The sequence below is a fragment of the Mauremys reevesii genome, linkage group 10 (assembly GCF_016161935.1).
Source record: "Mauremys reevesii isolate NIE-2019 linkage group 10, ASM1616193v1, whole genome shotgun sequence".
NCBI classification, from domain to species: Eukaryota; Metazoa; Chordata; order Testudines; family Geoemydidae; genus Mauremys; species Mauremys reevesii.
The window spans coordinates 4,164,613-4,190,562 of record NC_052632.1 but is presented as its reverse complement, the minus strand read 5'-3'; the positions used below and the strand labels follow the sequence as shown (position 1 = coordinate 4,190,562).

Sequence of the window (25,950 nt, the reverse complement as noted above, 5' to 3'; positions counted from 1 at the left end):
TTTTCCCAACAATTTCCCACTGTTTCTCCTGCCAAGTTGTATAGTGCTTCTGTGAGCTGAGTTAGATGATCGCAGTGCATAAGCCATATAGCCCTGTCTATGCTACAACTCCCACTGTTGCTATTGGGATGTAGCTATACCAGTGTTGACAATTGGACAATTTTAGAGATAAAAGCGCTAGCATAGTCCCAGCCTGTGTGCCGATAAAATGGGAATTATACCTAACTATCCCTAAGGGGAGTCATAAGGATTACTTAACGTTTGTAAAGTGCTTTGAAACTAGCTAATACTAGCTTCTAAACCACTGAAGGGTGGCCTCTAATCAACAGTCCATGTAGATTGCTTGAACAAGTTTAGAACTGAAAAAAGTGCAGAGAAGGGCAACAAAAATGATTAGGGGGTGGAACAGCTTCCATGTGAGGAGAGATTAAAAAGACTAGGACTGCTCAGCTTAGAAAAGAGACAACTAAGGGTGGGGATAGCACAGAGGTCTATAAAATCATGCATGGTGTGGAGAAAGTGAATAGGGACGTGTTGTTTATCCTTTCACATAACACCAGAACCAGGGGTCACCTGATGAAATTAATAGCCAGCGGGTTTAAAACAAACAGAAGGAAATACTTCTTCACACAACGCACAGTCAACTTGTGAAACTCCTTGCCAGGGGATGTTGTGAAGGCCAAGACTATAACAGGGTTCAAAACAGAATTAGATAAGTTCCCGGAGGGTAGGTCCATCAATGGCTATTAGCCAAGATGGTCAGGGATGCAGCTCCATGCTCCAGGTGTCTCTAAACCGCCAACTGCCAGAAGCATCTGGCATTGGCCACTGTCAGAGACAGGATACTTGACTAAGTGGCCCATTGGTCTGACCCAGTGGGGCTGTTCTTATGGTCTTAAGACGGAATTAAATTTTTCAAGCTTGCTTTGCTTCATAATGTGAGCGCTACTGCTGAGTAGTCCCTGTGTACAACTGATGGTGCCCTGGAGGGACCCACCCCATAAAAGGCAGCAACGATCAGCAACACAACTCCAGCCTTAAACTTGAATCAGCTGTAGTCATCATCAGGTCACTGGACTGCTAGGGTGTGCGTATCGCATGGCCATTAATGAGCGCTGTACGTGAATGGGGAGGGGAGAGGTGGCCCCATTGGAGCGGAGTGTGACTGGCTAGGAAGTGAAGCGTTCACTCAGTTTGCTTTATTGCTTGTGCCACAGAGCCCTTTGCAGGTGCCAACAAAGCTGCAGAGAGTAGATTTTCAGGAAGAAATAACATAAGGCCAGAGGACAAAGTCAACTGAGAACACGCTGTAGTGGGAGTCAATCAGGATTATGTTCACTGGGAATTGTAAGAGTGAATGAATGCTGTGGCTAAAGGAGCTTATTCCAAAAGCAATTCACCAGCCAAACACAAAGGCCTTAAAAAAACTCTGTCTGAAAACAAACAGTGTGTTACTTCTGTGGCTGTAATTACTTTACCAGCAGTTGGCATGCACGGAGATATTTACCTTATACATCGGCTAAAGCCCCCAGGTCAGGCGGGAGGGTGAGCGCTGAGAAATCAGCTCAGCAGGAATTCTTGTGCTGATTTGGCAGCGGTAGTGCCTCGAATGGCTGATTCAAGGGGGGTGCGAAGGCTCCAGAGGGAATTAACCTTGCCCCCCGCATCGGGTGAGCCTGATATCAAGATTGAGGCTGAGGAACATGTGGAGGGGAGGGGTGAGAAACACTGGGCCTTCCAAGGAGCAAACCACAACACGTGTGCTATGAATTTGCTGTGTATATCAGCTAGCTTTGTGTAATCTCTTATCATCAGCACCTCTTGAGGTCTGGGATCTCAGTAACTGGCCATGCTCACTAGGTCCTTGGGCCTGTAATGAGCATCACACAGACACATCCACATGGAGCTCATGGCAGGACTGGGCCCTTAGAGGAACAGACAGACTCGGGATCCGCAATAATGTTTTAGGCGAGAAGCTGTGATCTCGGCTTATCGGAGCAGAAGGTAAATCATTGCAAATCCTCTGAGTTCATGTCCTGCCCCCTCAGCGCGCTGTCCCCATATTCCAGGCAGCAAATCTGGGCAGCTTATTTTATTCACATACCCTCTTCAAAGTACTGTCAGATAATCTTTGCTATTTTTAAAATAGGACCCTCCACCCCCAATCTTTTAACCCTTTAATTGCCTTTTGGACCAACCACTAATTGTTCATGCAATATGCCCTCATCTCTTTTTATGTCAGATCCAAAGATGGAAAATGATTTTCAGCTATGAAAATGGCATGAGAAATAGGGATTTTCACAAATGAGCAGTTTATCATATTTTTAATTATTATTTCAAACACAGCCCTTAATTAAAATAAGTCACCGGACTGGGAGTCAGGAGATCTGGGATCTTTTCCTGACACAGACTCAGTGTGACCATGGGCAAGTTCTGTGTGCTTCATTTTCATAATCTATGTGTAACCCACACACCTCTTGGGTGTGGTGTTCTGTCCCCTCTAATGGCACCAAGACCACGTAGAAATTAATGAGTCTGCTCTACAGCCTTCACTAAGGGCCATGTGGCTTTTAGCTCATGCAGTAGAGGCTCATGCATTTAGCTCCAGAAGTCTCAGGTTTGATTCCACCCACCGATGACCGGGATCTGCTGGTGTTACATATGGAACAAGATTATTAATACTTCACTTTCTCACAAGACCTCAGTGAACCCTGAAGCACTCTGAGAGCCTCTGGAGTAAGACTCTATGGAAATGCAAGAGATTAAAGAGGGACAAGGCTGAGAGCACATACAAGGTCTTTGAATCCTCACGCTGAGTTTTTTCCACTGTCCCCATTTCACATATTTCCCCCACATGTTGTTCGTGATTCAGTCTATGGTAAGGGGGAGGAGACCCTCTTATCAGTCATAGACGGCAATGGAGTAGTTCAGTGGAGGGGGCATTTGACTAGAAGTCAGGGGAGATGGATTCTCTTCCTAGCTCAGCCACTGACCTGCTGTAGCCAAGGCCAAGTCACTTGGGGCCAGATGTTTAACGCTACCTAGGTGGTGAAAGAGACAACGAGGCATCCAGAGGCATTTTTAAAAGTGCTTAGGCTACTGGAGGAGTTAGGTGCTGTGTTCAAAACCCCCATTAGGGACCTAACTGCATCTTCAGGCACCTAAATAGCTTTAAAAACCCTTATTCATTCTGGGTGAATTCATTGTTGCCCTGCACTTTGTGGAGTCACCTACACCAGTGTAAAATGCTCCCAGATCAGACCGGCAGCGTGTTACTCACTCTCACTGGTGTTAACGATGACACAGGGAGCAGGGCAATGGTGAACTGGACCTTCTGCCTCAGGACTGAAGCTGTTGAATGTGGGTAGTGAGACTTACTTTCCTTTGTAAAGTGCTTTCAGACCTTTGGGGGAATATAAAAGTATTGTTATTTAGGGGACATGCCTATACAATGACCCGCGTGGTCTGATGCACTGAAATGTATCCCTCGATTACCTGATGCCACCCTTCTGTTGTCTAACACAAGTGCTGAACGCCCACAGCATGCATTAAAATCAATGAGTAGCGAGGCCTCAGCATCTCGCAGGATCACCCCTTAACTGGGATCTTTAGGACTGATTATGCTTGTGACTTAGCATTTCCTTCTCCTGGGACGTTTAACCCTAAAAAGTCCAGAGATCCAAAACAAGGGGAATTCTTGAGATAGTGGAGACAACAGGTTTCAATTTACGACCGTAACATGAGCCAGTATTATTGTATTGTAGCTTCTGTGTTTATGTGCCTGTTAAAGCTGATCCTGGGTGACCCAACAACTTAACACTATGTACTGTGTCACTTTGCTGTTGTATCTTCAGTACCTATTTTGGCAGTTGCCTTTGGCAGAATTAGGCCATTGCTCCCATACATAATAGATGGACTAGCTTGTAGCAAAGTTTCCACAGAAAGCAGCGGGTCTAGTTGCATTATTTTAAATTAACTATTAATGTTGCTGTTACTGTATCCACCTTAAAACAATGGCATGTAGCAGACCTCAGTACAATTAGTAGATCACTTTACTTACAGTGTCAGGTAGTTATAACAAATAACTGGTCACAACGAGACATATCCGTTAAAAGCTTCCGGAGAAGGGGAGTACGGTAGACAAAAGGGAGAAACAAGTAAACAGATGGGGCTACATTTCCCCCCAGTTGAACTGATGCAACCTTAGTGAAGCTGCTAATGGAGGAGGAGCAGGAGTGATAGAGAGCAGAATTACACCTATAGACACTTGGGTCTCAGTCCTATTGAAGTCAGTGACAAAATTCCCACTGATACTAATGGGAGTTGAATTATGCCCTTGAACAGAGGTACAAGTTGAGACTGGGAAAATCCAAGGCTCGTCTGGGCAGAATTTCATAAAGATCATTGGAAAATTCTGTTTTTTACACAACAAGCAGGAAGAGTGAGTTCGAGTTCTTGCCTTATAGGACATGTTCACCTGCTCTGTCCACAGGTCCGGCCTATCACGGCTCCAGCAGCCCCCATTGGCCTGGAGCAGCAAACCGCAGCCAGTGGGAGCCGCGATCGGCCGGACCTGTAGACAAGGCAGGTAAACAAACCGGCCTGGCCCACCAGGGGCTTTCCCTACACAAGCGGCGACCCCAGTTTGAGAAACACTGTGTTAGAATAGCATTGCAACAAGAAATTTAAAAAACAAGGGCGGTAACAGAGGTGAAGAAAGGAAGGTCCACTCAAGAACACAGAAACACAGAAGTTTTCATGTTATCTCAAGCCTGAATTTTTCTAGCTTTAGCTTCCAGCCATTGGACCATATGTAGGGTTACCAGATAGCAACTGTGGAAAAACAGGACGGTGGGTGGGTAATAGGCGCCTATATAAGAAAAAGTCCCAAAACCCAGGACTGTCCCTTTAAAAATGGGACATCTGGTCACCCTAATCATATGTCTTTGTCAGCTACAGTAAAGAGCCCTCTATGCATTTATGGGTGCATACATGTTGGAACACGTTAGAACAGTGTTTTTCAAACTGGGGTCACCACTTGTGTAGGGAAAGCCCCTGGCAGGCCAGGCTGGTTTGTTTACCTTGGCAAGTCATTTCACCTCTAGTCTCCCTCCTACTCTATTTGTCTTGTCTAGCTTTACTGTAAATCTACGGATTAGTGTTTCTCTCTAGGGCCCTGGTCCTGCACACATGCATGGGCTTTACTTTACTACTCTGTGTAGCCCATTGATTTCAGTGGGACTACTCGTGGTAGTAAAATTAAGCATGTTCATAAGAGTTTGCAAGATTGGGCCCTATTGTGTTTCCAGTGTGCCCACCACACTGGGCCCCCATCTTGGTTGGAACCTCTACATACTACTGCAATATAGATAATTAATAATAAACCACCCCCAAACATAGCCAGTGCGGTTCTGTATCTCAGGAATATTGTACTTGCTGTTCAACCTTGTTATAGAACATCACCACACCCAATCTCCTTTGTTTGGACCTTTACTTTGCTTTGTGTAGCTATCAGGCTAAAAATTATCTGCTTTCATTATTGGTAACATTAGTGTATATATAAAATTAGTATATGTGACAGTTTTTTCAAAAAACACAATTCTCCTTTTATTATTAATGCTGATTGTTTAGTTCTGCATTTCACTCACCGGAGAAGCCCTTTTCACATGCAGCACATGGTCCAGGCAGTGACACATGGCAAATAGCATAGAACAAAAGAAAGAAAACTCCACAACAGATGGTAACCAAGAAGCAGGGACCTCATAATGCTGGTGGGCATTGTTGCATTCCTTATCCCTAACAGCACCGTAAAGTGCCTCGCACAAGAATTAAAAATTAAGCTTGTGCCTTTTTATGATTTATTAAGAAGCCTAAAACTTCCCCCTCACCAAACCAGGGTTGTTCCCCAATTACTTTTACATTTGAGTGGGGTGCTAGCAGTGTTGCCATTTTTCCCCAATAGTTGGAGGGAGGGGGATTTATTTTGATTCCCTGTTTGGCTGGTTGCCCTCAGCTACCTGCAGGAGGGGGGCGGGCACCTAAAGGTCCTCGATGGCTGCAGCCAGATCAGACCTGGGTGTGTGTGGAGGGGTGGGGGACGCCAGGCAAGTGCCCCAGCAGGAGGGGCTGAGGTAGGACCTGGGGCGGCTGGAGACCCACGAACCAGCTTTGGGGAAGCCCCCCCCCGCCATGGCACAGCCCGGCCGGGGACCCCACCGTTGGGTGCCATGGCCCTGTCCTGCGTAGGGGGCAGGGCTGCTGGAAGGGGCCGAATGGAGGGACCCAGCCCGGCTCCCTCCGAGCAGGGCCAGTCCCTGGCACCGTCCGCCACCCCCAGGTCCTGCCGCGGGCCCCGCCAACCCCGGAACGGTTCTGTTCGGGTCGTGGTTTCCCGGCCGGGATGGATTCCACGGGGGACTCGGCCACTTCCGCTTTTGCTTCCGGAATCTCAGCGGCCTAGAAGGCGCGCGCGCGGGCGGGGGAGGGGAGCGGCACAGGCCACCCTGAGGGAGCCGCGGCTGCGGGGACCCGTAGCTGGGAGGGTGGGGCTCGACCCTGTCACTCCTGGGAACTCGCGCTCTCAGAGTCCCTGTCCTCCCTCCACGCTCCTTCCGGGTACCCGTAGTGAGGCAGGGGCGCCCGCGCCTCTGCTTTCTCCTTGGTCCCTGCCCCCCACCAAGGCCCCTCCGGGCACCCGTAGTAAGGGGGCGTGTCGGACCCCCCGCCCTTCCTGGGTCCCTGCCTCCCCCAGTCCTTCTCTGGGGGCCTGTAGCGAAGGGGGGGGGGGTTCCCGCCCCCTCGTCCCCTCCTGGGTCCCTCCCCCACCAGGACCTCCCTGGGGAGCTTTCCTGGGGGGGCTCCCTGCCCCCCAGCCCTGTGGCCCTGTCGGGGGGGGTAGTGGGCACTGAGCCCCAGAGTGGTGGCTGCCCTCGGCTGCCCACCTGCCATGGCACGTGGCACTGGGAGGGGCTGGAGAATGTGGCACTGACAGGGCGCCCTTGGGGCTGTGGGTAGTGGTGGAGACTCGGGTCACCCTGCGCTGTTGCTGACCCCGAGGGGGCCAGCTGGGCTCTGGTCAGGGCCTGCCCGCATGTGCCCCCCGCCGTGGACCGATTCAGGACGGAGGAGGAAGAGACTACCCTGGCCTTGGCACCAGCGGCAGCTGGCCGGCCTGAAGGTGGCGGTGGCAGCAGGAGGAGAAGTTGGGAGGAGGAGAAGGCCATGGAAGGTCTGGCCGGCTACGTGTACAAGGCGGCCAGTGAAGGGAGAGTGCTGACCCTGGCTGCCCTGCTGCTCAACCGCTCCGAGAATGACATCAGGTACTTGCTGAGCTATGTCAGCCAGCAGGGTGGTCAGCGCTCCACGCCCCTGATCATCGCCGCCCGTAACGGTCACACCAAGGTGGTGCGCTTGCTGCTAGAACATTACCGGGTGCAGACCCATCAGACTGGCACGGTCCGCTTCGATGGGTACGTACACAGTGCTGCTGTCTCTTACCCCTACCTCTTTCAAAGGGGAATCGCAAAGCCAGGATGAAAATTGAGCTGTCTCAGAAACAGATGCTGAAAGATCTTGCTAACCAGACCCTGGGCTGGTCTACACTACAAAGTTAGATTGTCTTACCTACATCACTGAGGCCTGGGAAAATGTTCACGTCCTGTGCACTGTGATTAAGTTGTTCTAATGCCCATTGCAGAAAGAAGAATTCTGTCGACCTAGCTACCGCCTCCCAGACAGATCGATTTACTGCAGCAACGGAAGAACCCTTTCCGTCATTGTAATAGGCATCTACGCTACAAGTGATGCAGCTATACCACTGCAATGTTCCTAGTGTAGACATACCCTCTCTGTGTGATTATGGGGAACACACAGCACTTTCCTACCAGAGTCGGAATAGTAGCTGTTAAACTAACTAAGGTTCCCCCCATTCTCACCCGCACTCTACTGGGAAAGCTATGAGCAGTAGCAGTGCTACAGGAGTTGTGTGTAGACTCAGGGAGTCATAACTCCCTCAGTTCACATTTGCAAGGCTATCTTCCCAACTACATGGGAAAAACATGTATTTTGTTGTTGTTGTTTAAAAAAATCTTACCTTATACAGAATCTAATGGGGCTAGCCACAACTCCCACACCTCAGCTCCCCAGGGAAGGCTTCGCCTTTGCCTTGGGCAAGTGGCCTTTTTTCAGGATGTACTAGAATGTATTATTCTATGACCTCACTGCTACCATGGGTCGCATGGAAAGGGAAGGTGTGAGCCACATGAATGCTCTGTTTGTATGTAGCCACCCTCCTTTTTAGCTGCTCTAGATATAATTTATAATGCCTCTGGTTCTAGATAAGGTAGACAGGGATTCCTCTCTAAATTACTCCACAAATGGTATTACTTTTTTGTATAGTACATTTTATCCCAAAACCTTTTATCCCAAAACCAACTACTGTATTATATAAACCATACAGGAGACATCACTTCCTCCAACACTAAAATGCAGAATTCTTTGAAGGAGGTGCTCAACGGCACACAACAGTTTAGGACAGGAAGGGGAGAAAAGTACACTATTCAACTCAAACTGCATGGGGAGTTTTGGGAGAGAGAATGTAATTACCAGAGCTGGGATTTAGCCAGGACACTGCGGATAATAATTTTGTTCTTGGAAGATGTGCTATGGGATCATTCTGGTCACAAGATCAGTTTTCCTTCTCTTGCAAGACATGTCCCCAGCAGCTCAGCACCCTCTGACAAAAGCTGTGGGACCAGTTCATTTCAGAGTCACGGGAAAGAGAACGGCCTATATTGAATCACCACCATCACTTCCTGCACAGCTGGATCTCACAGTCAGCTACCAATTGGTGCTTAGCTTTTGAGATTTATGACAGGATCACAGCATGAGATGCTATAGCTGCATTTGTAATATGCCATAGGGCCCTTCTCAGCCCAAATGTACAGTAATTAGTTATCAGAAAAAGGACCCTTTTGGTTGTATATGTAGCATACAAGGATTTTGTGAGGCTTAAATGTTTTAAAAGTGCTTTGAAAACCTCCAGTGAGAGCGCAAATTCCCCTCTCTTGCTTACTCTAGCTGTTTAAAGGCATGGGAGATGGTTTTTATGGCTGTATTGATATCTACATTTTAATGAAGTTTTATTTCTAATTTGGACATTCATATTTTACTGAATGGTAATTATTTTTTTAAAGGTTACTTTAGCTCTGATTGCTGGGGCCACAAGCGTTTAGTCTTGAGCTATGGAGCATTCTGGACAAGGTTGTATAAGGAGCTGTAGTTTCCACAAACTCAGTTCCTGCATCTTGCCAGCCATTTTACTCTTCCTTAGTTGGGAATACAGAGTAATCTTATGACTTAGACTGGGATAGTTGTGGACTTTACATCAGCACACTAGCAAGCTAAGTGCATACAGACTGAAGGTGCAGAAGAAACTTTTCTCAAAAGTAAGCTAAAATTCTTGGCTGCTAAACTGCCTGGTTTGTAGAAAACTACCTTAACTGACCCAAGAGTCTATGGGTTTCAAAAAGCAGCAAAGAGTCCTGTGGCACCTTATAGACTAACCGACGTATTGGAGCGTGAGCTTTCGTGGGTAAATACCCACTTCGTCGGATGCATGCATGGCTACTCTGATACTATGGGTTTCAAAGCTCATCAGAAGAGCATTGTGGTTGCTCTGATACCTTGTTAAAGAGGATTATTTAAACATGTTTATGCAGTTTTAGCTGTGTGTTAAATCATATTTGTAAATGGATTTATTTTGTGTAGTGTGGACAGAGCTATTGCCTGAGGCTTCTCTAAATGAGTCTTAGTCCCTCAGCTTTTTAGAACCATTGCACTGATGTAAGTATTTTAGTTTAGCATGGAATGAATACTATACAGTGAAATTTTACTAGATTATGAATAACACTTATAATCAACCAAGGTTACCTCTCTAGAATGTCTTGTTTCTGTGTTCTTGAGTGGACCTTCCTTTCTTCACCTCTGTTACTGCCCTTGTTCTTAAAACTTCTTGTTGCAATGCTATTCTAACACAGTGTTTCTCAAACTGGGGTCACCGCTTGTGTAGGGAAAGCCTCTGGTGGGCCGGGCCGGTTTGTTTACCTGCCCTGTCCACAGGTCCCGCTGATCGCGGCTCCCACTGGCTGTGGTTCGCCGCTCCAGGCCAATAGGGGCTGCTGGGCATGATCGGCTGGACCTGCGGATGCGGCAGGTAAACAAACCAGCCCGGCCCGCCAGGGGCTTTCCCTACACAAGTGGCAACCCCAGTTTGAGAAACTGTTCTAATGTGTTCCAACATGTATGCACCCATAAATGGTTCATAAAAAAAAAAGCTGAAATCTCCTGCCCAACCATATCCATAAAGCTAAAGTTGCCCTAAAAGCAAACTCAAGCTTCACAGATTTGCTTTCTTTATGCTGCCTGTATGAAAAGAAAGAGCTTGCTTCAGATACAGAAAGAGAGAGAGAGAGAGAACATAATGGGTACCCGCTGCTGACTTTCATCTGGCTGTCAATTGATAGCCTGTAGTTACTATATCTATGCCTCTCCACCAGCTCAGGAGAGGAGCTAAGAGCAATTCCTCTCTCTCGTACTGAGGGAGAGAGGCTGAACCCAAGAATGCTTATTTTTGATCATTCTTTCCAAAGAAAAATTCCTCGAGAATGAGTAGAGTGGAGGTGTATGTGTATGGGGGTCTCTCCTGTTTCTGAGATGGAGGAGGGACTTCCTAGCATTGATCCCAGTCAATGCTAGGAAGGGCCAGGGTGGATTTGATTTAAATCAAGTTGATTTAAATCACTAGTCAGGAAGACTAAATTTAATCATGGTTTTCTACATAAAAGTGCATTCTTGTTGATTGTTATAACCTTTATCATATTCTTCACAACTCAGAGATAGATGAGACCCAAACTGGGTTTCTTTTACAGCCTGCTGCCATTATAGGTTTTCCCTTCTAGTGACAGAATGGTATGGTAGATCTCACATCAATGAAGGCTACACTCAGAAAGACCTCAAGACTTCTGGAATATGCGGCTCAAAGAGTTTCACTTTTGTTTCTACTCCCTGACCTCCCTTCTCACATTTATCTCCAGACTTCTCCTTGTCCAGATCTATTCCACCCCCAACAATCTTCTATTCATTGAACTTTTGAAACTTTGCACTTTTAGAGAGAGGTAAGGGATTGACTCTGTGTAACCAAATTTGAAGAGGGACAATAGGGTTGAGGTCTGTTATTTCTCACCTCTACATATTATTTATTTAAAACATTTTTGCTGTTAACAAGCATGTTATCTCTGGAGACACAAATCCACAGTTTGAGAACTGCAATACTAAGGGCACGTCCAGACTACCCACCGTATCGGTGGGTAGCGATCGATCTATTGGGGATCGATATATCGCGTCTAGACAAGACGCGATATATCGATGCCATCAGGAGAGAGTCGGGCGGAGTTGATGGGGAGCGATCCCGTGCCGTGAGGACGGGAGGTAAGTCAAAATAAGATACGTCGACTTCAGCTACGTTATTCCCATAGCTGAAGTTGCGTATCTTACATTGACACCCCCCCACTAGTGTAGACCAGGCCTAAGCATCTCTGATGGTATCTTCTAGACTGAGCACTGAGTCCCATTGGGTAAATAGAAAGATTAATCTAAATGATCTATACAGAAGTCCCTGGAACCATGTAAAATTGGGTCTCTAATCCATGAACTATTGGAACTCATTTACAAAACTTTTCTTAAACATTAAATGAATATATTGTCTCATACTACAGAATTAGAATTTATAATTCCATGATGAGATATCTTTGAGCTATAATGTATCTTAATTAAAACTATCTTTAGATAATTTTTTTCCTCAAAAAGCATTTTATCAAAAACAACATTGATTTGTATCCACCCTGGGAAGGGCTGTTATCACCACTCTGCTGTTGGATGGAGAAGTCTCTTCTTCTCTACATCACTGTGTGTTCATGGGATGGCTGGGTCCTTTCACTTCTTCCTGGCACAGATTTAGGGCTACGTCATTTTGATGCACCGCCTGTTTAAACTTCCTCTCATACCCCCCTGCATGAGGATATTCAGGCTAGGGCATGGGAGGTGTGCTGTGCATTCACTGTTTGTGCTCCCTGTATCGTCTATCACTCTTGTGAGCCTGATTGCCACAGTTGTGCTAGGGAGTCTGCGATGGTGCCTCTAGTCTCTGCCAAGGTGCAAACTAAGGAAGACTGGCTCGTAACACCCAATTGTTTACTCCCCAAATTCTTGTTTTGTGTATGTGTCCCCCTGCTGCACCAAGAAAGCACTTCTGGTCATAGGGCCAGGGCTTGAAATCCTTCCTCACATCTTCAGAGAGACTGATTTCAGAGAGACTGTTTGGGGAGTAAGGAACGGCTCATGCTGAGTAAGGATATCAGAATCTAGACCTAGGAACTGTCTTTAGATCAAAATTCTGAAGCTTGTCTTGTTGGGTGTCTTCTGAGCACTTGAGCATGCAAATACACGTGACTATTCTCACAAAATTACTTATGTGCATTTGCAGCATAATTATTAAGTCACGCTGGTGTTTTATTATTCAGTTTTAACTCTGGAGAACGCCTGAGCAGGTCCACAAACTGAAATGAAAGATGGTTTTGTCCTTTTGCAATGGTTTGGTTTCCCAGTGAAGTCTGAGATACTGTTTCCATCCATATTGTTGCGATATAAACAGCTCTTGTTTCCACATTCCAGTGCCATTCCAGTGGCCTAGTGAAGTGGAGAAAACATTAGACTTTATCTTTTTAACTCTGAATTTTATTCTCCTTATGTAATTCTATAGATCTGTAGGTTCACCTTCCTTTACTGAATGTCTCTAGGCGATTCTATTAATATTAGTGGAGTCATGTGGCTAAATCCCTGGCACTGCTTTGAAAATCTCAATCTCTAACTTTTTTTTCTTCTGGACATCTGTGTACTTGCTGATTGCCTTATTTTGTCTTGGCTCTGCTGATAAATATCTCCAAGGATAAAATGGGATGGCTCTAAAATATCTGCCTGTGTCGAATATAAACTTGGAATATTGGTAACATGCTTCTTGCAGACTACTCTGATCTCTTACAAAGTGCAGCAGTTTAACTGCCTGGTTTTTGTCTTTACATTTGTAGTTATGTCATTGATGGAGCCACAGCTCTCTGGTGTGCAGCAGGAGCCGGACACTTTGAAGTCGTCAAACTGCTAGTTAGTCATGGAGCCAATGTGAACCACACTACTGTGACCAATTCAACTCCGCTGCGGGCCGCCTGCTTTGATGGCAGACTGGACATCGTGAAATATCTGGTAGAAAATAATGCTAACATCAGTATTGCCAACAAGTATGACAACACTTGCCTTATGATTGCAGCTTACAAGGGGCACACGGATGTGGTGAGATATCTCCTAGAACAGCATGCTGATCCCAATGCCAAGGCCCACTGTGGTGCTACAGCATTGCACTTCGCAGCTGAAGCTGGCCATTTAGAGATTGTTAGAGAGCTGGTCAAATGGAAATCTGCAATGATGGTGAATGGCCATGGAATGACTCCATTAAAAGTAGCTGCTGAGAGCTGTAAGGCAGATGTAGTTGAACTTCTTCTTGCTCATGCGGACTGCGACAGAAAAAGTAGAATTGAAGCTTTGGAACTTCTGGGTGCATCGTTTGCAAATGACAGAGAAAATTACGATATAATGAAGACTTATCACTATTTATATTTAGCAATGCTGGAGAGGTATAGAGACAGTGAGAACATCGTTGAGAAAGAGGTTCTTCCACAAATCGAAGCTTATGGAAACAGAACTGAATGCAGAACTCCTCAGGAATTAGAATCTATTAGGCAGGACAGAGATGCCCTTCACATGGAAGGCCTCATAGTGCGTGAACGAATTTTGGGCTCGGACAATATAGATGTTTCGCATCCTATTATTTATCGTGGGGCTGTTTATGCAGATAACATGGAGTTTGAACAGTGTATCAAACTGTGGCTTCATGCTTTGCATTTGAGGCAGAAAGGTAATAGGAATACCCATAAGGATCTCTTGAGGTTTGCTCAAGTCTTCTCTCAGATGATACACTTGAATGAGCCTGTTAAAGCCAAGGACATAGAAAGTGTTTTGAGGTGTAGTGTCTTGGAAATAGAACAAGGAATGTCCAGGATTAAAAGCAACCAAGACACTGACATCCACACAGCCATGGACAACTACGAATGCAATATTTTTACCTTCTTGTATTTGGTGTGCATCTCAACCAAGACTCAGTGCGGTGAAGAAGAGCAGGCTCGACTCAACAAGCAGATTTATAACTTGATTAATCTTGATCCCAGAACTCGGGATGGGTCTAGTTTGCTGCATCATGCTGTCAACTCCAGTACACCAGTAGATGACTTCCACACAAATGATGTCTGCAGCTTTCCAAATGCACTTGTCACCAAGCTCCTATTAGACTGTGGTGCTGAAGTGAATGCTGTGGACAGCGAAGGAAACAGCGCACTTCACATCATTGTTCAGTACAACAGACCCATCAGTGATTTTTTGACTTTGCATTCGATTATCATTAGTCTGGTGGAGGCTGGTGCTCATACAGACATGACAAATAAGCAGAAGAAAACTCCTCTTGATAAAAGTACAACTGGGGTGTCTGAAATACTCCTTAAAACTCAAATGAAGCTGAGCCTCAAGTGCCTGGCTGCCCGCGCAGTGCGGATCTATAACATAAGCTACCGAAAGCAGATCCCCAGAACTCTGGAAGAATTTGTAGAATTTCATTAGGCCACATAAAATCTTTCAAGGTGGTGCTACTCAGAGAAGACTTAAATCACAGACGATAGAAAACATGTGCATAGATTAGTTTTCTCCACTTTTGGGGTTTTTGTTTCTTTGCATTCAGTCTTCAGGCTCTGTTCTCAAACAGATCTTGGGGGAAAAAAAGCCACATTGCTTGGATGTAACTACAGTCTGGTGTCTGAAAAGGTGGTCACTCGTTTTTGATTAAAAAAACAAAAACAAAATGAAAACAAACACCAAATGTAGCAAGCACAAAATATTGTTTCAAATATGCACGTGCATTCATGAGTTACAGCTGAGAATGCTTTAAACAGCCCCTTAAAAAGATGTTTCTGTTAAAAAGCTCATGCCACCACATTACCTCTGCAGCAAATTTGTAGATTTAAAGTCTTCTTGGGACAAGGAAGGGAAAAAAAGAATTTGAAAGTATCTTGTAGTTGGTGATAAATCCCAATATACAGATGGCTCTCCTTTCTTACCATCTTTTTATGCCATTCAGTTAACACTGAAGCGATCAGTAACATTTTAAACTATTCCTGTTCTTTTTTTTTTTAAATGTAAGCAGCACTTATCGACAGCTGTAGAAGTATGGGGACGCTCTATTAGGAAATACAGGTTTAAATTCAACTGTATGAATATGCTGATATAGTAATAGTTAAATAATCGTGTTCTTCATTTATACTAGCACATCTGTCCAAATGAATCTAAATCAATCAATTTCTTTTCACGCAGCAAGCCACTCATTTCTAAATATCATGCCTGGCTACCTAGAAAATGGATAAGGGGGTGTGTGTGTGTATGTTCGTGTCCCCTCACATTTCAAATAGCTTTTAAATTTTTTGTCATTTTAGTGCTTAACATGCAACATTTTGACTCAGTTTTTAAAACTGCACTCCAGAATTCCTAATGCTGTGTCTTCCTAATGGAGCAGTCTTTCATCGAAGGATCCCCTTTGCCCAAACGTCTTCCTTTAAGTGTGATGATGATCAGAACCAAGTTTCCAATAAGCATGGAGTTAGTCTCCCTGACTCAGTTTAAATTTTTTCATGATTTTTATTCCTTTCATTATGAAAACTTACAGTAACATTGTTGGTTTTTTAAAAAAAATCATCCTATAACTAAAATGTTCTTTTATGACGAGAAGTAACTGATTGTATAATAGCTGTTACTTGAGAAGGTACTTCTCCTTGGCAGAAGTTGCAGCAGTAAAATGTCACTTGTTTTGACGGGCTCCTGAAAATTCTGTTTGTTATTTTAAATAGGGCTTTTTAATGGTCAGACAATGAAATAATGTTCTGTATTTTTTAAAACAATCTGAGTAGAACTTCAGGCAAGATCTGAGCACACGTTTCCATTTGTATTACAAATAAATAAACACTGAATGTGAAATTAGTTTGTAATTCTAATTTTTGGCTAGTGCCACCCAGAACAATGCTGCTCAGATTGTATAGTGTTGTAAATATAGACTGTTGTGTGTCTCTTGTAAAGGAAAAAGCTTTGGCACTGTTACATCTTTAACTTGCAAGCTTCTCAGTCTGCCAGAGCGTGAAAACAAAATCCTCAAATGAGAAATGTGTTTGTAATTTGTATCTCATGTAGTTTCAACTATAGTGTGAAAAACCAATAGTTGCAATTCAGCGTTTCAGGAAAGATGACAAAGCCAAACTCAATCACCCATGGCCTTAAAACAAATGCAGCACCACAGAACCTTTCACAGAATAGGCAGGAAGACAATAGTGTTCCTGTAATTTTGTACTTTGCATGTCTTCCTCTGCCCATCTGAAATGTACCAACAATCTGAAGTTTCACATAATCTTAGATTTCTGTTTTGCTAAGGTTTTATTATGAAAATTTCTAGCCTGGCTGTTAGATACCCTCAAAGGCTTTTAACTTACTGGTGCCAGAAAGAGTTTTTAAAGCTCATATGTTTGAGTCTGATCCCACAAGATGACAAATGTCCTCAAGCCCCCTGAAGCCAATGGCTTCTCAGCACCTTGCAGGATCACGTCCATTGTAGCTAAAGCCTCAAGACCTTCCTTGCTGGAGAACATGAAGAACAAATACCAGAAGCTATATATTATGGTGGTAACGTTAGTGGTGGCTGATATATTTTAACACCAACTAAAATAAGCAGATAGATGAATCTGTGTATATGTTGGGAAAAAACTCCGTCTCTTGCTATAATGTGCCACCTACATCAAATAAGTTATTTGGACACTGTTGCACCTCAGTACACATTTATAATGTGTATAATTAATGTAAAACTAAAGAGTTCTTGAAACCCAGTTGACTAGGGAAGAAAGGACTGAACACTGGTTCTATATTAGTAGCGTGTGTGCGTGTGACATGCTGCTGGCAAAATAGCTAGGCAGTAGATAACAGCTGACTGCTTTATGAATTGCTCGAAAGGCACTGGTTACAATTTGTGTACTGTTAATTAAGACAGCACATCCTTGCACTATTTTCCTCAGGATGTGATTTTTGACATGTAAAATAATCTACATGATGTATTCTTGTGAAATATCTGCATAAAACCATTCTTGGAACAAACACATGCCTGAGATTTCTGTAGATTAAATTGTTAGTTAAATGAAACTCCTCTACAAATCATTCTGCTGTGTAATAGAAAACAAAATTACCCCAAATGTTCTGGTGGGAAGGGTGGTGGTCTTGTATTTCAGCTCGCAATTTGTGTTCTGCTAATTTCCACCTTTGGTTCCATTGCATCCTTCCTATTCTAGGGTCCTTCACCCATGACTTCAGTATGTGGAAAGCTGCAGAGAAAATATGCCATTATCCAAGAGCAACAATACTACTTAGCATTTATATAGCTCATGTGGCTCTCCAAGCACTGTATAAAAATGGATGAGTGTTATTAGCCCTATTTTATAGACTGGGGAATTGATGCACAGTGTTGAAGGGTCTAAGCTAAAGTCCTCTGAAATCAATGAAATGATTCCTGTTGACATCATCGGGCTTTGGGTAACGCACAAAGTGACTTGCCCACGGTCTAACACGGCAAGTCTATAGTGGAGTTCTTGACTCCTGATGCCATACTCGGTTCCCAAGACAGTCCTTTTGGCTGCAGCCCTAGGTCTTGATGGCGGTGATGGTCATGTGAAGTGTTAACTGATTCCAACTAATGTTGCCTTCAGGGGGACCTGAAAGCTGTTACAGAATCAGGCTCACTTCGTTTCACATTAGAGTAGCTGACTAGGCTGGAGATGCCTTTGGTGGAGAGGGTTACCTAGTTTTGCCATTGTGGCTTTGCTATTGTTAATGTTTTGGATTTGTATGAAGGAAAAAAAAAAGCCACCTCCTTGCACCCCCCCCTCCCCCAGGAAAATCTGTCATTAGTAGTCCAGCTAGTGCCTTATTGAGAGTCTGTCATAACAACACAAGAACGGCCAGCCTGGGTCAGACCAATGGTCCATCTAGCCAAGTATCCTGTCTACTGACAGTAGCTAATGCCAGGTGCCCCAGAGGGAATGAACAGAACAGGTAATCATCAAGTGATCCATCCCCAGCTTCTGCCTTCCTTTGTACTTCCTTAGCTGAGTCCTGAGCCTTATCATCCTTTGTTGGGTCAAAGTTTTGTCTTTGGAAGGACCCCACAGGATTTGGCCATAAAGACAAAAATGTGACCAGGTTTATTAACTCCACTGGGCATCGTTTTTGCTCTGAATGTTGATCCTATATCCCTGCACCAATGAGCAGAGTGAAATACCCCATTTCTAGTTGGAGTCAACCATCAGGGTCTAAAACTTACGGTCAGTGGATTTACAAAGCTGTAACTGAGGGCATGATTGGCTGTTCTATAAATTAAAGCTGTGCAATCCTACCATTTGGGGAACGGGGAAGGAGAAGTTACTGCTGCATTTTATACAAAGCCTCCAAGCTCTCCTTGCTATGAAAGGTCATGGAGGCAGTCGTCTTTTAAAATATATCGCTGCCCCAGGTTTGCAGAGGCAGCAATGCCTTTGTGTGGATCAGTTAGACCCATCATTTGATTTAGATTTGACAGTGACTTATGTATTAATTAAATTACCACCTGTGGTGTACTAATTTTACCTACCTGGGGTCTTCTATTGGGATTTCATTGAAAGTACCATCAGCTGTTTGGTTTGGGGAGATACTACAGACCGAAGATGCACACTGAAACTACCCATAGCTGTCCCTCAGACTTAGCCCAATTGTTGATGGTTCATTAGATTAGGTTCACCAACCGACAGCATCAGAAATGTTCACCAAAGGGTACTGTAGGCATGACTGACACAGAGGCATCGAGGAGGCATTCTACTCCAGAAACTTATTTTTAACGTGATTTTGGGGAACATTTTGAGGCACTTATTTTTTCTCATTTGGCATTATGCAGACTGTGTATGGTCTTTATAAAAATCCACACTGAGCTCCTGTATACATTCCTTTCACCAGGAAAAGGAGTTCTACATTCGTTCTCGGAAAGTGATCGAGTGAAGGGCTGTAGTAGTTACGTTTGATTATAAATGTTTCTGTGTTTAGAGAGTTTGTGTGACAGAGATACAAGCTTTCAGATGCTGCTGCTAAGCCTGTCAGTCAACCGGAGGTGGCGTAGATATCAGGCAAACTCTTGGGTGTATTCACTGCAGTCTCCTGGATGTCATTTGGAGAGTGCCATTCACTCAACTCCTCAAATACCAATGGAGAAAGATGGCTCCCCCAAAATACTTATGCATGATGAGCGGGAGTGCAACAGAGCTGGGACAGATACACATCTCTGATTTTTCACAACCACCATGCTCTTAGTGTTGGGTCAGCTGAGTTTAGGACTGTGGGCTTGAGCTGCTGATCCTCATAGCTGTTGACTAGAGCCCTACCTAGTGTTGCCAACTCTTGCAACTTTATTGTGTCTCATGCTATTAAATGCTTTTTAAAGTCTCAACTCCTGGAGGCATGTGATTATGTGACAATCACAGCTTTCATATTTTTCATAAAGGTAAGTTTCTAATCTTCATGGTTGTGGAGAAAATGTGACCCGTGTGCACCTTAAAGACCCAAACAGTAGAAGGCAATGGAAATAATTCCAAATGTAGTGTGTGTGTGTCTGTGTGTGTGTGTGTATATACACTTATTTTTAATCCAATCGGACAATTTTTGGATGGGCCCAACTCATCAATTTTGAACACTAGGGGTCAGCAATCCTTCTTCCCAGCCACTCTTCCTAGGAGGGGAGAGAGAGAGATTGTACTGCAATATTCCAACAATTCACTAGGATTGGTTGTTCTAATGATGGTGTCATTCTGTTGTGCATAGTTCTGACTGTCCCTTTAATAGTGCTTGTAAAATAGTACAGCTTGTGATAGGCCTATTGATGATTTGGGACTCACATTTTATCACATTTCTAGTGTTGGTGGATAAGGAAATTTTGTTTTATGTTACTTTTTTTCTTTGGGGAAAGGGAACTTTTAATAAAAAAATGACTGCATTTTGTTTTTAGGAAACATAAAATTTAGATCAAGTTTCGGCTCATTGTTTTGATAGTTCCTATTGAGTCTGATCCTGTGCCCTTTCCACTTACTCACCCAGCACCTCCTCGGGCACCACAGCATATTACAGCTATTACGTGAGGAAGGCCCTGAGGGGGCAGTCAGCTGCATGCTGCTGCAGATTGTAGGCCTGGGGCCCACCTTCATAGCTTTTCTGTCACGGGTAATACTGCCTTTTGGTTTCAACACAGGCCACCTCTACTTGCAAAGCTGAAAAGACTTAACGAAAAGTGAGATTTAAAATCTACTACGCTGCTCCGAAAGGCGGTGTGTGCCCTCTTAAATTGACTAGGAAGAAGTGTAAGCTAACCTGCAATAAGCCATTCTACAACTGAAGTAAGGGTGTCTACATTGTATTTTGTACTGGTATAACTAAACTGGTGTAATCTAAACTGTTGCAACTTCTGTCCATAATCAAGGCCCCAGTTTTCAGATGAGGGCTGTGAATCCATAATACTTGGGTTAAATATCTTCTGCTTGGATTTGGAGGGATAGAACTGTTGACATTCTTAAATCACGGCCATGCCTAAGCCTGAAGAAACAGGAGGGTTTGTATTATGCTCCCATAAGGCACACAGTGGGGACTGTCAAACATAAGATCCTTGGCGTTGTGCCATTAGCCACCAGCGTGTGGCACTATTACCCCTCAATGAACGCGGGATTGTGAAAAACGGGCATTTCTAAAGAAAACACGCACAAGGCTAAATACAGCGAAGCTGCAGAAATACATTTCAGGGCAAGGTTATAGGTAAAGAAAACAGTTCCCCAAACAACCTTTTTCAAATGGCAGAGACGTCCTTGCTACTCGTTTGCTACCACCACAGCTCAGCTCAGCCAGTGCCAAGCCATGACCCCAGCTTCACTGTTTTGCTTTTGAGCTCCCGGTACTGGAAGAGTTGAATTGCCAGTATCACAGCAGGCCGTGGGCAGGGTTGTCTCCAACCCTCCTAAACCAACTTTTATTAGACACTTAAATTAAAATGTTCAAAGACTCCTGGGAGCATTTGTCGCAGCCAGGCTTTCCCCAGCTCAGCCGAAATGTGGCTGGGGGGCGTTGGCACCAGCAGCAGCTGCTGGATGTGACCGTGCTGCCCTTAAAGCGAGGGGCGAGGAGTCAGCACGGAGACGGTCTTACCGACTGGCTGTGGCTGAGTACAAAGCTGGGTGTGGATCTGATACCCAGCAGCCAGCCGTGCCCTCCTCAGCGACTGTATTGCTGAGCGCCCACCTTCCCGGCCAGGCTTAGTTAAAAACCACTCTCATGCAGTGACACCATCAGCAAAGGGGCTCCCCCGCAGCATTTTAGGGGTGGTTTATTTCCTTGGCCTGGGCTGCTCTCGCTGGAAGGGCCAGGAGAGAGGGGAGTTCATTTGTTTTGCTTTCCATCAAATGCTAGGGAAGCTGGGGGCCAGGCCAGGCCCTCTGTGTGCTGCTGTGTCTCTTGCAGTCACCCAAGCCCTTCTCCTGCCCAGTTGGCTGCCTCTACCTCTCATCTATACGGGTCTCCGCTGCCTCGGAGGAGCAGCTGCGTCCCCGTGCCCTGTGGGAGGGGGCCAAGGAAGAGAGAGACAGGGAAGCCGCAGAGGACGAGGAAGGAAAAGGGCCCAAGCTGAACTGACGGCCTGGGCAGTGAGATGAGGGCAAGATGACAGGGCTGAGCGATGCAAAGGGGGAACAAGGGGCAAATACTGGAGAGGGGCTGGACCAGGGAGCAGCAGCACGTCTGCTTCCCTCCTACCACAGCGCCGGTCTGCTGCAGCACCACCGCAGTTTCGCTAGCCAAGGAATGGGGCGTAGAATGAGTCCCAAGCCCCAGACTTTCTGGTGCACCTAGCACAGGGGTGGCCAACCTGAGCCTGAGAAGGAGCCAGACTTTACCAGTGTATAGTGCCAACGAGCCACAGTAATACGTCAGCAGCCCCCTCGCCCGCGTTCCCAGCGCCTCCCACCCACTGGCAGCACCCTCCCCACAATCAGCTGTTTTGTGGCATGCAGCAGGCTCGGGGGCGGGGAGGAGCGAGGGCATGGCGGGCTCAGGGGAAGGGGTTGTGGAGTGGGGGCAGGGCCTGTGGCAGAGCCAGGGGCTGAGCCGTGAGCACCCGCTGGCACATTGGAAAGTTGGCACCTGTAGCTGCAGCCCCAGAGTTGGTGCCGTACAAGGAGCCACATGTTAACTGCTGAAGGGCCGCCTGTGGCGCCGGAGCCCCAGGTTGGCCACCCCCGAGTAGTGTGTGAGGGGGGCTTCCCAGCACATTGACCGAGGGCTCAGGCTACAAGCTAGACCCAGCCCTCCTGGCCCCTGAGCAGCACAGCTGCCCTTCAGTCGAGTCGCTCCTCTGGTGCACTGACCCCCCGCCACCCGCCCATGCACTTATGGCTGTCGCTAGCCAGGGGCTGCCCCGCTGGCCTGCAGCTCGTTTTAGCGCCTTCCTGGGGGCTTGTTGTAAATGCTAATCCCTTTCGCCCATGGCTGGCGGTGGGGCCAGTGCATAAGCTAGGGGGTTACAGCACTCCCCCCCCCCCCCTCACACAACTACCACCAACTGCCCCACCCACTGCTGCTGTGTTGTGGTGCAGTGCGTGCGTCCGCGTGCCAGCCAGTTGCACCACCCACTGGCCGCCGCACGCGCTGTACTGGTCTTGCAGCAAGCCCAACGGGCAATGCCCCCAGGGGCTGGCTACACAAAACCCCAGCTCCGCCTGGAGCCCGGGGCAGGGAGGGCCCAGAGCTCTGGTTGCTGCCTGAGTGAATGGCTACACTACAGTCAACGAACCCTGCCGCCCCGACCTCTATGCAGCCCAGTGATGGCACATGGCGAGAGCCCCTGTTAAAAGGGGGAACCAGCTGTTTTACTCAGATTACAATGTTAGCCCTGGGGCAGGGGAGAGGCGGTGGTGGGGTCATGGAGCCCTGGCCTAATTGTTTGTCAGTTGCAAACATGGCGCCCTCTGGCCTCTTGGCTGGTTGCGCATGCTACCGATGCAGGTGAGGGCAGTCAAAAAAGCCACATGCCAGGAAGGTGCTGGACATGCGCTGCCCTGCTGCAGCCCCAGCCATGCTCAGCCCCAACACACACACGCGCTCGCACTTCCGATGTCAGCTTAGACCACAGGCAGGAGAGTTTACAACCCGGGGGGGAGCGGAAATCAGGGCCTTGCAGTGGTTTCTTTTGTAAACAAGAACTTTAGGCCAATGCTAAAACTAAGCCTTTTGGACTGGGGAAGTGGGTCCCAAACTTGGTATGCGGCTTGTTCAGGGTAAGCCCGTGGCAGGCCGCAAGACGCTTTGTTTACTTGGTGCAGCTGCAGCGATGCCTGCGTGCCGCTCCCTGTTCACCGTTCCCGGCCATGACTGGCTCTGCCATTTGCCGCCCCCAAGCAAAAAAAAAACCACAACAAAAAAAATGCTCAACCTGCCGACACCAAAAAAAAAACCCCGCCCAGACTGTGCCGTCCCCCCGCCTCCAAGAATGGACGCTTGGGAGCTGGGCATGATGCTGGCGCTAGCACTGACACTAAGCCAGAGGTGGGAGCTGTCAGGCACCGCCTCACAGCCACTGTTCCCTGCCACATAACAGCATGGCGCAGTTGCTGTGAACTAATGAAGCAGGGTAACATGCATCGTACAGTGGTTCCCCAACCTTGTGCAGGTGGTGGGCACCGGTCAACGAGCCACCGAGGCCCGTGGCCGGCGGACAAGCATCCGTCAAAATGCCCCGCGAAACAGCACCATCAAGAGGCGTCGCAGCCAAAAATCAGCAGCATTTCGGCAGCAATGCTGCTTGATGATGCTTTTCGGTGGTATTCCAGCGGCTGCGCCTGCGCCAGCGAGTATGCGGGTGCACATAGCTGCCCCGACGGGCGCCATGGCACCCACAGGCACCGCGTTGGGGGGCCCCTTGCTGTACAAGAACCATAAAGCAAGGGTTACAGGCCTTGAAAAAACCCAGTGTGTGCGCATGAAATACAGCTGCCTGCCATCAGGCCAATAGTCACATGGACCTGCGCCTGGTCTGTGCGGCCAGCCTTATGCCAAGCATGGTGGCACACAAACCCCTTCAGAGAGGCCACCCCCTTCCACGTGAGGCCCTCCCCTCCCCGCCCCCCCCCACCTGAGCCCTCAAGCTCCTCCCCACCCCAGCTGCCCTGAACCCAACAGCCGGCCTGCCCGCCCCACCCCCACAGGCCACACTGAGGTGTCCCAGGCCCCTGGGCCTGAGCCCCAGGCCAACCCAAGCCACCTCAGCCCTGGACCAGCCTTGGGCCGCTGGCTTGAGTCCTGAGCGCCAGGCCACCCCCCCCCCCCCTTGGGGCTGAGCATGGCTGGGGCCATAACCTGGCTTGGGGAGGTGTCACCTGCCCTGGCCTTTGATGCCTCTACCAGCTTGGCACCCCAGGCACGGCACTGGCCATATTTGTCGCAAGCCCAAAAGCCGATGTGCGTGAGGTGGCGCTGCCATGTTTGTGCGCCACGTGGCCTGGCATAGCAAAGGGTTAGTGCTGTTCTTCCTGCACACGAGGCTGGCGCCGCGACCCAGGTGGCACATAGTTGCCAGGCCCTCGGCCAGGCGGGAGTGGCGTCGGGCTCACCGTGTGTTTATATGGTGACGGTGTAGGCCAGACAGGCCGGTTAGCCACCAGTGTGATGGCAGAATAACTTAGTTACCACCTGGCAGCAGGTTTGTCTGAAATCTACTTGGCTTGTGCTGCTCGTGTCAGCGCCAAGTCAGCTGGTTGCTGCTGGCCCTGGTTTGCAGCTGGGTGTGGGGCAGGCCCTGGGTGAGCGGCTCCCCGCAACTCCATGGGTGCACTGGGATGGGAAAAAGTAGTGGATGAGGAGGAGTGAGGGTGGGGCCTTGGGATGCTGGGGGGGCAGGGCCTTGGAGCAGAGCAGGGGTGGCGCACCCACCCGGAAAGAAGCAAGTCGGTGCCCGTGCTCTGGCTGCACAGCGCTGTAACAGCGTCGCGTGTGCAACGCTTGCTGGGTAGGGCCACAAAGGGGCCTCGGCTGCAGGGCTGCACCGGGGGAGGGGCGCGGCCCAGGCTCCCTATGGACTGCATGGGGCGAGGCAGGAGCCAAAGAATAGGACTCACACAAGCCAGCACCCGGAGCCCCGGACCACACAGAAGCAGGCCTAAGGCTGGGGTACAGGTGGTCCCCGCCCCGTTCCAACTCGCACCCAAGATGTGGCTGCTCCATGTTCGAATCTCCACGCTGCCCGCTATGGCACAGGGATTGGCCCCATTGAGTGCCCTAACTGTGGCTCTCTGGGGCAGGGGGGGTCGCTGTGGCTCCCCTGGTGAAGCTGTTCCCCTTTCCAGGCACTATGGAGCAGGCCTCGGGCCAGAGAGAGCAGGCGAATGATGCTGTAGGCTGTGGTCAGAGCAGGCTCTGGGGAGAAGCAGGTTCCGGGCCCTGCTTTCTCGAACAGCAGCTCTCAGGTCATGGCGAGCCCTAGAAAGCATACGGGCTCTCGGGGGGTTGGTGCTGGTGGGGAGGCATTTGTTCCCTTCCTCAGGCACTGTGACGTTCCGCCTCCGGCGAGCTCCAGCAGCAAAGACGCTGCGTGCACACTGAGTGCAGGTGTCAAACTCTCGCTACATGCCAGCTTGCTAAGGCCTGGCTGGGTTT

The 25,950-nt window shown here is 47.5% G+C and overlaps 2 protein-coding genes across 9 annotated transcripts in view; one reads left to right on the top strand and one right to left on the bottom strand.

Moving 5' to 3' along the window:
* The window catches only part of FEM1B (fem-1 homolog B), a 120,278-nt gene that overhangs the window by 32,093 nt on the left and 62,235 nt on the right, over positions 1-25,950 (top strand). For 5 of the 8 annotated variants that reach the window (XM_039492649.1, XM_039492645.1, XM_039492646.1 and 2 more), the window contains one exon: positions 13,143-15,027. The exons of 1 other annotated variant lie outside the window; for it this stretch is intronic. In XM_039492649.1, coding sequence (XP_039348583.1) covers positions 13,143-14,778 — 1,636 coding nt within the window. In that variant the 3' untranslated portion in view covers positions 14,779-15,027. Of the gene's footprint in view, positions 1-1,217; positions 1,354-6,480; positions 7,470-13,142; positions 15,028-25,950 lie in introns of those variants that run through there. 2 more of the 8 variants (XM_039492644.1, XR_005585709.1) reach the window with 2 other exon arrangements.
* Positions 17,412-25,950, bottom strand: part of ITGA11 (integrin subunit alpha 11) — a 241,719-nt gene continuing 233,180 nt past the window's right edge. Inside the window, exon 34 of the mRNA XM_039492642.1 lies at positions 17,412-17,567. Coding sequence (XP_039348576.1) covers positions 17,553-17,567 — 15 coding nt within the window. The 3' untranslated portion in view covers positions 17,412-17,552. The remainder of the gene's footprint in view (positions 17,568-25,950) is intronic.